General features: G+C 34.7%; 2 protein-coding genes across 2 annotated transcripts; both read right to left on the bottom strand.

Annotated features, from left to right (window-relative positions):
* Nucleotides 1-2,289: 2,289 nt before the first annotated feature.
* On the bottom strand, nt 2,290-5,187 carry LOC143530386 (rab escort protein 1-like). The gene is made up of 9 exons (XM_077025934.1): nt 4,478-5,187; nt 4,269-4,391; nt 3,961-4,060; nt 3,660-3,698; nt 3,322-3,556; nt 3,167-3,242; nt 2,891-3,083; nt 2,700-2,780; nt 2,290-2,522 (listed from the first exon to the last, which is right to left on the bottom strand). The coding sequence occupies exons 1-9, from the start codon at nt 5,116-5,118 to the stop codon at nt 2,418-2,420; spliced, it is 1,593 nt and encodes a 530-aa protein (XP_076882049.1). The 5' UTR covers nt 5,119-5,187; the 3' UTR covers nt 2,290-2,417.
* Nucleotides 5,188-6,626: 1,439 nt separating this feature from the next.
* On the bottom strand, nt 6,627-8,419 carry LOC143530407 (uncharacterized). The gene is made up of 2 exons (XM_077025952.1): nt 8,300-8,419; nt 6,627-7,622 (listed from the first exon to the last, which is right to left on the bottom strand). The coding sequence occupies exons 1-2, from the start codon at nt 8,314-8,316 to the stop codon at nt 6,845-6,847; spliced, it is 795 nt and encodes a 264-aa protein (XP_076882067.1). The 5' UTR covers nt 8,317-8,419; the 3' UTR covers nt 6,627-6,844.
* Between the last annotated feature and the right edge of the window lie 3,808 nt (nt 8,420-12,227).

The raw sequence follows: 12,227 nt of genomic DNA, 5'->3' as shown, positions 1-12,227 counted from the left end.
ACTATAAGATAAATTATAATGTTGTTTTGAGGTTAAATAGAATTATAACACAGCTTAATTAACAAATTCCGCTGTAGCATCTCAAAACCTATATGACAAGTGAGAAACTCGGCTCTTCTAACCAAGGAGTCCCAGGTTCGTGTCCTGGCAGCGGACACATATTTTTTCTTTTTTTAATTTTTAACTGATTTTCTTTCCATTCTGTTAAAGGTAAATATTATTTGCTGATTTAAAGAAAAGGCCTTGAATTTCATGTAAAATTCCTCAATAATTAATTCTTTCACTTAAATCATCCTACATTTTTTTATTTTTTTAAGGTGTGTTTGGTCATACTTTCTTATACACATCTTCAAGATGTGTTTGATGAACCTTGAAGCACTTGAATAACTTGTTCTCATTGGTATTTGGTAGGGTGATACGAACCCAGTTCTAGTCTTTACGCTTATAGGCAGACGGGTCAAGTCAAACCACACATGGAGCATGTTCGAGTTATGTTTGGACAGTTCGGTCCCTGCCTATAACCCGTTAACGCCTGAATAATCGATGGAGGGAAAGACGTGGGTGATTTCATGATGCGGTTCCAACGATGATAACCGATAGGAGGCATCACTTGTTCTTCGTTTTATTTAAAATCGATATTTATGTTTATCAAAAATTGTAACCTTGAGAAATCGCCTTCTCGAATTGTGTTTACTATCAATTGAATCGTGTGTGATGCTTTTGATTTTCCAGTTTGTTTGCTTTGATAAATTTGTTCAAATTCAGTTTAAGTCCGTCGCTAAGTGTAACTTGCTAACTTAACAACTATATTTGTAACTAGTTTTAAGATAATTGATATATTTTAATTTTTTTATATCATCCTGGTTCTATGTATTAACTTTTTTTTAAATGGCTAACACATATATCCAGTAAACGTGTTTCTAAATTTACACCAATGTTTAATATGCGACTCAAAACTTCAACCTTATGAGAAGGGACGCTATGGGACACTATTTTACATAACTTGATACGAATAAACTAGGAAAACCCTTTGGTTTCTAAGTTGTAAATACGCTCTGATTTTATGTTATTTTACTTTATTAAAAACTAAAATTATTAGATTGATATAGCATTAAAACCATTACCATACCCACAACATAATTAGAGTGAAATTCTACAAACTTATGACAAAATGAATAGCTTTTTATAATAAATCGTGTACAAAGTATACGTGTCATTAATTGGTTCCGAAGAGTATGGTTACGCTGAAACTCTACACGTTTATAAAATTTATTTTGTTATCATGATTATTAAGTCAGATAAAATCTAGTTGCCACTATAAACTAGTGTAAGAAGTTCAAAACTTCTTTTTTATATCGCAAAGATTTATAAAACTCATGGAGCTGATTAGAAAAGGTTAACCAAGCAACCAAAAACACAAAATTACATGAAAATAAGAGGGTTTTGGATTCATTTGGCCCAACTTATTTTTGAATTACAGTCCAAAGAAACGAGAAATGTAAAACAGAGTAAAAAATAAGCTCGATCTTCAAGTCATCTGCTTCTAAACTCGTCTTATTTCTAGTCTTTCAAAATTCAAATAACCCACCACAAAACTTCGACTTTTAACTATTTTAAATCGTTTTATTAAAAAGATAAAAATTAATGAAAAATTGTCAACCATAGCAAAAAATCATTGTAACCTACCGACTCATGAAAACAAAAGATCTATTTTAACTTTTTTTACGAACATTTTTGTTGCATTTAACAAAAGTTGTCTTGCTACTTGCTAGAGTCGGTTGGGTTGAGGTTAAATAAAATTAGAAGGCAACATATTCCACATATTCCGCTGTAGCACAATCTCTGATAAAGATTTCATCTTTCCGGCTCCTCTGAACAAGGAGTCCCAGGTTCGAGTCCTGGCAGCGGAAACAATTTTTGATACTCATTTGCAACTGTTTTTTTCTTATATGCAGTATCTGATTGATCATGCCATTGATAAGTGGCATTGTTGTTTTGCAAACAAATTTATCAATTGTCATCTCTTAAACATGAATCTTTCTATTCATTTGGCTCAATGTAAATTCCCATATTTTGATTGTTAATGTATTGAGCCAACTAACACCTTTCTATAGCATATGCAAAGCAACTGATCATATCAGTATGCATATTCAGTATGCTTGTGAAAAAAGCTTGTATTTATAATCTGATATCCATTTGGAATCGGCACACGAGCAACACCTCTGAACGCCTTACATAGTGGCAGTTTCAGATCCACATTTACCAATTGAAGCTACCAACAAAACCATTACACCACAAAAACACATTTCCAGCCACAGCGAGGGGGTGAAGTTAATGACTGTAATACAATACAACATATAAAAATGTTTACAAAATAAAATAAAAAATTCGTGTGCCTTTTGCTACTATAATCATCACTACGATTCTATTCCAGCCTCACTATCGTCTTCTAGCTTATCAGACGGGTCTGTGTTGCATGTTTCTGGGAAGAATTCATCATCAGGGTACAAATTCTTGAAGAGCTGTCATACACCGTACAAACAGTTCAGCCAATCAATTTTAACATCATCACATAAAATGATAGAATGCAATGTTAACTTTCGTCTGACAAAGAATGCGTCAAAAAATGTTTAGAGCTACTTATTCATGATGGGTCAATTAGTGCAAATAAGCAAACATATTATAGGGTAACAAGATACCTTTGAAGTTTCATCCACAAGATCATTGTAGTTCAAATTCCCATCTGGAGTTGGGGTCATAACCACAGGTCCAATCAAACCCTAAAATCAAAAAAGGCAAATAATTTATGAATCAAAAGATCAAAGAAGGCAGCTTAACTGCATAACCTAAAGATGCAAGCTTTTCTTTTAAAAAAAAGAAAAACACACACCTCAATGAGATCCTGTATATACAATGCACTCCAGAGCAAAGTGGGCTTCACTACTGTACTTTCAGTTTGATCAGTTGAACCGTTGTCAGTTGTACCCGAGGCGTGTACTGAGAAAAGACTGTCAACGGCTGCATGCAGAGCTTTTTTTCCTTCAACTGCATCATCACATACAGCTGAAATGTAGAAAACAAACCTGAAAGATAAAGATATGTCAACTCTAGCAATAAAAATCTAATGACTTTTAAAAAGATAAATAAATAGAAAAACATAACTTACATGCCAGAAGGACAAACTGCTAAATTACTACCAAGCTGAAGAACTCGGATCGACGTAACCTGATTAGGGTACAAAGCTAATTTTACAGAAACCAGGGTCAGATTGCATCTACAAATTTTCAAAAGCTACAGAATAACATTAACATGTGATCTTACATCTAGGAGGATATATGACTAGACAGCTGGACGTGTCTGGTTTTAAAGAACCTTTTGTGATGCATATTCCCCGGGCCACCTTGCCACTGACTCTTCTGGCATCAAAGACTTTGGTAACATCCTGGAGTGATTCTGAAGGTGAAGAAGCTATGGTAAATGACGGGTCCATTACCAGCTTATTGCTGGTTATTTCCTGCCCAGATACTAACTTGACACCTTTATAATTCCCACTATCCTGCAATTTACATCAAACGGTAAAATTATAAACAAGTTAAAACGAAAAAATCCGTAATCTGATTTTGATATAATAGCAAAAATAATGTTTTTTTTGTACAAACCTTGTCAAGAAGCACAGATATCACTGGCATCCGTAAAACCTGAAAATTAAACAGTAGTAAGAGAAGTTTAGAACTTGAGATGATTCGTCATTCCATGTACAAAAGTGTAACAATAAATGATCATCAGCCCTGAAATGCTTCTCTTTACACTTTAGTTAAAACCTTATTTACTTTTTGTAAAAAGTTGAGCCCAATTATACGGTATGGTTTTGTGCTGAACTGATATTACAAGGTAAGGTACCGTTGCACACCCTTAATAACACAAGTATAATACTGAGGACACCAGTAATCCAAAACTTACATAAAGACACCCTTTGACAGCAGCACGGCGGCAAAAGGCTTGCGGCAGTTCTCCTTGGCCATAAATGGGATAAATCAATGCACCGAGTGCATTAGGAAACCTACATAAGCATATAATTCAGCATATTTTTAAGAAAACTAGCACACAATCACCATAGGACATATTTATAATATCCTCCAGATATTAACATGTTTATGCTTCTGCGGACAAAGTCATTTCTACTGATGCAGGTTATAAAATGATAACCATCGCACAGACGAGGTTACAGATTTAAATGAAACTGCAAAACAAGCAAAGTATAAAGCTACCTTCCAACTGATGCGTGGTAAAGAGCTAAACGATCTATCCCGTCTCTAGTCTTGAGAACCTCTTTACAAGATTCACCAGCTTCTTGATCATAATCAACCATGGCTATCGCATACAGAATTATCCTACAAAACAATAGAAAATGAAACTGTTCAATCTCCCTAATCAAATTATACCGGTACAGTTTAACCAAAAGTCCAAGAAACGTTACGATTTAATCTTCGGCGGCAACTTCATCTTGTCCAAAAACGCAACAAACGGACTATCCAAATCCGCCTCCGAAATAACCTTCCCATCATCACCACCACTTTCACCAGACCTAACACCTTCCAAATGCCCCTGCACCAGCTTAAAAAACCTATTCAACTGATTCTTCTCGTTATACTTCAACGTCCGGTCCTTAAACACCGCACTCTTCGAATCCGGCACGTTCATTAGATTACCACTCCCATCACACACATAGCTTGCGTCAATATTCTTAAACTCCACATACTGATTAGCAATCGACTTCAACAACACATCCACAGCTAAATCAGCACAGAACAAAACCCTAGGTCCTGATAAATCCAAATTAAACTTTCTAGAATGTTCTAGAACTGACTCGTCGTGAGAACAGATCTCGACGTCGGAATAGATGACGTGGCGGTCTGTGTTGGTGAGGAAGGAAGTGAGGTCGTGGAGAGTGAGGGAGGAGTAGTGGGACCCGTAGTGAGGGTTAGGGTCCAGGTGGAGGACGGTCTTGCCGGCGGTGGAGGCTGCGGCGGCGATGATGGATTCCGGCAAGCCGGTGCCGATGACGATTAGGTCAAAGTTGGTTGGATCGATCGGAGGGTAGGATTCCGTATCCGCCATGACGACTGTTTCTCGGTAGCTATCACCGGGCAGCTTGGTTTGTGTTTACAGTCAAATTCAGGTCAAACTTTTTTTATTTTTCTTTAAACCGTAAAAAGTTAAAAAAAACAAGAAATTAATTCGTGCTACGGTGCATGACATCTTGGATATTCATAACCATATTCCGGACATAGAGCATAAGAGAAGGATCTATTATGGTAGCATGCCGGTGCATTTGAATGACTTGAAAGGTTAATATTTGAAAACAGGCTCATTAAAATAGAGAAAATTTTTGGTGATTTTAAAGTGTTAAGTTATTTGTGGATTAAGAATAGATCGAAATGTATATATCTAGATTGGGTAGATGGAAGATTTTGGCGTTGTAATGTGTTCCTGTTGTTTGTTTACCAGCCCCTGCTAGCTTCTTGTGAGGAGGGGTTTTTGACAGTGTTTTATGAAATTTGCAGTTAAAAAAAAAACAGTCTGGCACGAAGATTTCTTGTTTTGTGTTTAGAGTAAAAATCAGGTCTAGTTTAGCCAGTTTCAAATATACACTACTGCTGATATTTCGATTTTGACGGTTTACGGTTTTGAACTTTGAACCATCTATGTTAAATGTTAAATCGGAAAACCGTGAAATTTGGCTGGCTCGACCGACCAAAATAACCTGGCGGTTCAGTTTAACTTTTCACAAAGCGTTAGCTATTCAGCCTAAAACTTTCGTTAAAACCGGTCGAACCAGAACATAAACAGACCTTGGTCTTCGGTTATTTTCAGGCGAATAATACACAAGATAGTAGTTTGGCGATCGGAAACATATAACACTGATCCATGAATCAATTCTTGTTCTCGTATCTTTTGTCTGTAGTTTACATGAGTTAATTTTCTCGTGTTAATTATTTGACAGTGTAATAGAGGATCCACCAAGAGACGTTATCTAAAATTTTATGATAAAATCATAGTAAACAATTGTTATTGTGGTTTTGCTTGCCTGGTAAATAAGACTACATCATGTTGTTACTTTTTTACACTGTAATGTTAAAGCATAATGACAAACGAGACCGTTAACTTTTACCATTGGCATCATTACACAATTGGAGGCAATTTTTTCGTTACATACTTTCTAAACAATAATTTGTACGTACAAAATAGATAGGAGTTAACTTAGACTAAGTACCGGTGTCACACGACAGAGAACTTTTTGCTGTTTTGATGGTTAGACTAGTGTACCATAAGAGAAGTAAAGAATCAAAAGTTCGTATTATAACGTAAATTATTACGTTCAATTATTATGTGTTATAACTGATAATAACTTGTATGTTCATATTAGAAAACTTATAAAGTTGGGTTGCTTAATTTTCAATAACCAGACACTGAGTAATAAAAGTTTATCAGAAGACCAAAACGTCCTGTTTGATTACTGCACAGCATCAATTAATTGTATACAATGTGATAGAAACTCTGATCAAACATACGAAAAATGATTCCTGCAGTGATTTTAGCCCTCACACTTCTTAAGTTACACACAATTAAAGATACTGAGATTGGCTCAACTCAAGTAAAACCACAAACAGAACAAAAGTTATGAAACTAAAGGAACACATGAGCCCAGCAACAAAAGGTCTAATGATTAGCCAAATACAGCATAATCTGTGATCGTATCATCAAACGTATGACAAAACAAAACAGAAAAAACAATAAACGCCATGCGAAAAACCTAAAACAAACACAGGCACGCCGGTTGTCATCACTGTCTAGCTCTGGACTCGGCTCGCCTGACTTCATCATGAGTCGAAGGAAACAACTCCACATAACGAGACCCGATCATATACCTATCTTTCGACATGGCTTGCTTTGCCACCTCAGTAGATTCAAATGCCACATACGCCTCCCCGGTCACCTTCCCATCCGGTCTGCAAGCAATGAGTACCTTCTCCTCCGCAACATTAAACTCTTTAAAAAACTCAGCAATATCCGCCTTCGTGACAGTAAATGGAAGCCCTCTTAACTTCAGTATCTCAGTATACTCCGTCCGATCCTTATCTCTGACTTTCTTTGACCGATAACGTGGCGGACTCCCACGATAATCATAATCATAGTAGCTCCCATCATAACCGAGCTCAGCCGCCACCGCATAATAATACTCCTGCTTTTTACACTTGAAAACTTCAACATACCTCGGCCCCATGTTGTGGCGGTCTTTTTGGACCGCAAGGTCCGCTTGAATGGGTCGTGAGAAGACAACAAAAGCATCACCAGAAAACTTTCCGTCTTTGTTAACCAGCAGCACGTCAACTATCTCGAGCCCGGTGAAGAACCTGAAGATATCAACATCTGTGCAGTTGAACGGCAGACCGCGGAGGCGGACCACTGGAAACACAGAAGGCGGGAATCCACCGGTGTGGTCGTATGGGTTGTAGCCGCCACTTGAACCAACTGCGAAGTAGGGATTCGAGTCCATCATTCTTCGTCTCTTTGAGCCGACCTCATAACCATCTGATACCCCCCCGCTCCCATACATTCCCCTATAAATTATTCATACCCAAGGAAAAAAGTCCCCACATAACCTTGTTAATAACACCCAAACCATGTTTTCTTAATAACTAATTTTTCTTAATCATCTTATTAATTATCGAAACATACATGCATCACATTGTAATTTTAATCTTAAAGTTTAGTACTTTAACCATCATGAGAGCATATATAGCATGTGCGGATCATATAAAAACAAACATAAGACAGGCATCTAATTGAAGGCCTTAATTAATCTTTCCGGCCATTTAAGACGACAAGAGCAAAATAAAGAGGGCTTTTACAGATGGTTTTAGTGGATAGCTTATTTTGGTCTTGTTATCTCTATACAGTCGAATATACCCGACCCGAGTCAATCTGATGTTACAAGAAGGTTCTTGACAATAACTTTAAAGCAGGTTACATCTTAAAACAGTATTCCTCATAAATCTTCAAAAACCAGTTACCAGATAGACAAAAAAAAATATAATTTATCGAATATCTTTCGCAAGTTTCATGTTTAGGTAAATAAAAACAAGATTGAAAAAGAACATAGTAATAGAGGTAAAGGATTATGGAAACGAGCAAGCAATTAGAAGCAATAACGTATATTGGTAATCAAACAATTAGGTTAAGATATATGAATGGGCAAATCTAATTAATATAACATAGGGAAGGAGAGATGACTTACCCCCTGTATCCGTACATGTCTCGAAAGCTTGAATCGTGAAACTGGTTAATTAATTAATACAATCGTAGACGATGAAATTGAAAACCCTAACGCTACCTAACGGGCTTTGTGTTTGTGTTTTGAGACTCTGGACTTTTCATGTATTATTTGATATCCTAAGAATTGGTCTAGTGATGTAGGTTGATTCGGATATCAAGGTGAATGGATAAATCAGGGCTCTAAACCTGACAGGGGGTGAGTGTTTACTAATTTCATCTGGTTTCCACGCATCAAGGAGTACGATCTTACAACGGTCGAGGAGTCAACCTTAGACAGTTAGGCATAGCCCCAAAAGGATAAGTTTACACTTGAGATTTTTCGTCGTTAAAAAGTGTATTATTTGATATAATCTTTTACGTAAAGTGGTGTCTTTTATTTTTTTTATTTTTAATTTTGAAAAACAGACATCCAAACACCCAAGAATCCAGGATCACATTTTATCCAAAGAACATAACATGATCCATTCTAAATAAATGCACAAATGAGAAAACCCACTAGTTTAACCTGAAATAGAATGTGGTTGAGGAAACCCCTTAACTCAAGCCAAAACAAAATCCTACATGTGATAATCAAACTCACGACCTTTCATATGGAAAGGAAAGTTTATAAAAGAAAAGTAAGAGTTAGCCCTTAACCAAGTTTATCTTTTATGTAAAGCATTGTTTTTGGTTGGATTCATTCTTTTTTTTCCCTTTGTTTTCTTTAAAGAAATCGTAATTATTCTTGAAACTAATCTTAAACTACAAAATAGTACCTATACTCTACAGGTTGTGTTATTTGTAAAAGAAAACCTATTATATGGGTTTTGGTTTCTTAAAGTATATGTATAGCACATACACTATGATTGGGTTCGTACGAGCCGAGTCATCATGAGATACTCAGGATCGAATCAAATATGCGATATCTATTTTTGTATTAGTATATAAAATAGTTGTTGGAATACAAAGTTTTATGTAAGTGTTTGGCGACTTTTTTAGCTAAAATGCATATGTTGATTTTGTAGATAACTAGATACAATATAAGGGAAATAATGTATAGGTAGGCATAAGGGTGTGTGGGTATGTTTAATAATGTTGGCTTGGGGTTAATAAACATACTTCAAAAAATATGAATGTGGGAATGTTGGAGAGTAACTTACAAGCTATGGGATGTTAGTGCTTATAAAATTGCTAGTCAAATCCCATTAAAAAGATGGTGGACCAAAGCAAAACGGCACGGCTTTTGTCATTTGCTAGTCACCAAACCAATGTGTATGTTTGTTGGAGAGGAATTGATGATGGTGTGAAATCAAGCTACAAAGATCAAGAATTAGTACAACTTTGAACTAAGGAATCAAGTGCATAACTGCATATAGGTTATGCACCCATTTTTAAGGGAATGAAGAGATTTTCGTAAGCATCTTTAATCTAATTGTAGTTTCATGTGTTAATCTTTGACGCTTGGTAATTTTTGAATAAATTCTAGAAATGGATGATCATTTTAGTTACAAATTGGTCTATTTTGCTTAAACTTGTGGATTTATGCTATAATCCAAAATTAACAGGTAAACATAAGTATAATGGAGTTAAAACTATCTTCTACCGGTAATCATAGTGGTTAATTTATTTCATCAATATATATCTAGGTCATACTTATTTGAAATGATGAATTAGGGATTCTTATGTTAGACGAGTTTAGTAATCCATGTTCAGGGAAAAGTTGTTAATACTACATTATACTGTGTCATGTTTATTATGTTTAGTTTAGTTTCTAATCAACAGAAATGGTGCATGATTTGAGTTTTTGGTTTGAAATTGTAAATGTTGATTCGTAATAATTTTAAGGTTTTTGTCTTGTTTCGCAAAATTTCATATTAAATCAACTTGGTGTCGGTTTGAGGTGCTTTTTTTTTCCTTTCATTGGCAAGCTTGTTGTTGAGTCTATTATTATAGGTTTGGATCAAATACAAATGAAATTAACGTGCTAATTGTGAGAATCAAGTAGAGTAATTATATAAACAAGTAGAATAATTATATAATTACATCATACAGTAATTACGTAATTACTCTATGATGTCATAATTACTCTACTTGTATATATAATTATCCTACTTGATTATTCTACTTGATTCTCACAATTAGCATGTTAATTTCATTTGTACGTTAACTTTCCTCCATTATTATAACTATTCAATCAAAAAATAAACTTATTGACATATTTAATAGAAGTTTTAAAAACAATAATTTTTTTTCTTAGGGAGAGGGCCCATAATTTTCAAATTTTAAAAAAGATGTAATCGTAAAAAAATTATTTTGTAAGCTGGTAAATATACTTTTATCAATTATTGAATAGCCCGTATGATTTGTGATAGTATTCTTAACTAGGCGTAATATTATAAATTTAATTAGTTTCACCTACTAAAAGTCAAGTGTTAATTTACTCACAAAGTTTCATTAATCATGACTTTGTGGTGATTGTTTAACCAGTTTCATGTTGTTCATAATTTATACTCTCTAATAAAATGCTGTAAATGTTGTCATTTGTTACTCCTACAATAAAGCTTACCCTTTTTAACTAATTTATAATAGTAAAATAATAGTTACAATTATTAAAATTTATGCTACAAAATTTGTTAATTTAATATTTACAACCTATTTTTTTACTTTTGATATTTATAATTATCTTTTACTTTAAAATTGTTTTAAAAACTATTGTACAACGACTGCATTAATAGTGTTTAATGAGTTTATTGTTTCTTATATACTGATTATTTATTATATTGTATTTTCAAGAACTACACGTTTAGTACACGGACCCCAAACTAGTTTAATATATTAAAGGTGAAATGACAGTTATCTTAGGAAGATGCACTCTTCCTCAATTGTGCATTGTTTATTAAAAATGTGTCACATTTTTCTACAACAGTAACTTGGTCGTTTTAGGGTGTTTGGAATTTAGAGCGAGTGAATAACTGGGTCGTCCCTTGGGCGGAGAATCGATTGCTGACATTGGTAGAGTGGCAATGACACCATCAAATCACTAATTTCAAAATGTTCTAAGTCTTATGATCTATTACTTGGTTTTAAGGTGGATGCAACATTATGGCTATTGTTTTTTTAAAATTTAATTAATTATTATATATATTTTTTGGTTATTTAGTTTCGGTATTGTAAAGAGCATGACGGAACCGACTGAATTCGAGTAGACTCGCCACATTTTGCTTTAGTTCCAGTACCGCAAAGAACGCATGAAAACCGACCGAATGCAGATTTTTTTCGTTTTAGTTTAGGTACCGTAACAGACGTGACGGAAACGATCAAAATTGCATAGGCTCACCGCCTCAATGATGGGGATCGATAATGGTCGGATTTTACCAACGTTTGAGTTTTTACCAACCAACACCACCCCATTGGTCCACCTCGATTTTATAATTTTTTTTGTTTTTGTTTTGGTTTTGTTTTAGTTCCAGTACAATAACGTGTGCAACCGAATTGCATTGACTTATCACCGTTCGGGTTTTACCAAACACTAGTTAAAATAATAATCTAGACAATAATTTTATGATGGATGGAGACAAGGAGTTGTTAGGTTATGTACTTATGTTTTAGAATTTACTCAGTTTTAAGACAATTACAAAGCATAGTTAAATAACTGGGTAAAGTGAAATACTTGGTTTTACGTGTAAGGTTACACGACTGCAGTATGCAGATTTACGCCATATTATGAACATGAAATTGGAATTCTAGAAGGACATAGATATATAGGACGAAAGAAGAGAGATTGAAGAAAAACAAGAAAAATAATTTTAGATTTGATTAAGGTGCTGTTTGTTTTTGCAGACATAAACTGTCTGCAAGCTGATTTCATCTGTTTTCATGTCTGCAACTGAAGATGTGGTCTGAAGATCTGC

Source organism: Bidens hawaiensis, unplaced genomic scaffold (assembly GCF_021521415.1).
Source record: "Bidens hawaiensis isolate Kalapana, Puna unplaced genomic scaffold, B.hawaiensis_p1.1 tig00008945_1, whole genome shotgun sequence".
In the NCBI taxonomy this organism is placed as follows: Eukaryota; Viridiplantae; Streptophyta; class Magnoliopsida; order Asterales; family Asteraceae; genus Bidens; species Bidens hawaiensis.
The sequence above is the reverse complement of the archived record's forward strand: the minus strand, read 5'-3'. Positions and strand labels throughout refer to the sequence as shown.

Coding starts and splice junctions, on each gene's coding strand:
- LOC143530386 (XM_077025934.1), bottom strand. CDS start 5,118: ATGGCGGATACGGAATCCTACCCTCCGATCGATCCAACCAACTTTGAC. Junction 3,557..3,659: donor TATCTGTGCTTCTTGACAAG/GTTTGTACAAAA, acceptor TGTAAATTGCAG/GATAGTGGGAATTATAAAGG. Junction 2,781..2,890: donor ATATACAGGATCTCATTGAG/GTGTGTGTTTTT, acceptor TTTTGATTTTAG/GGTTTGATTGGACCTGTGGT.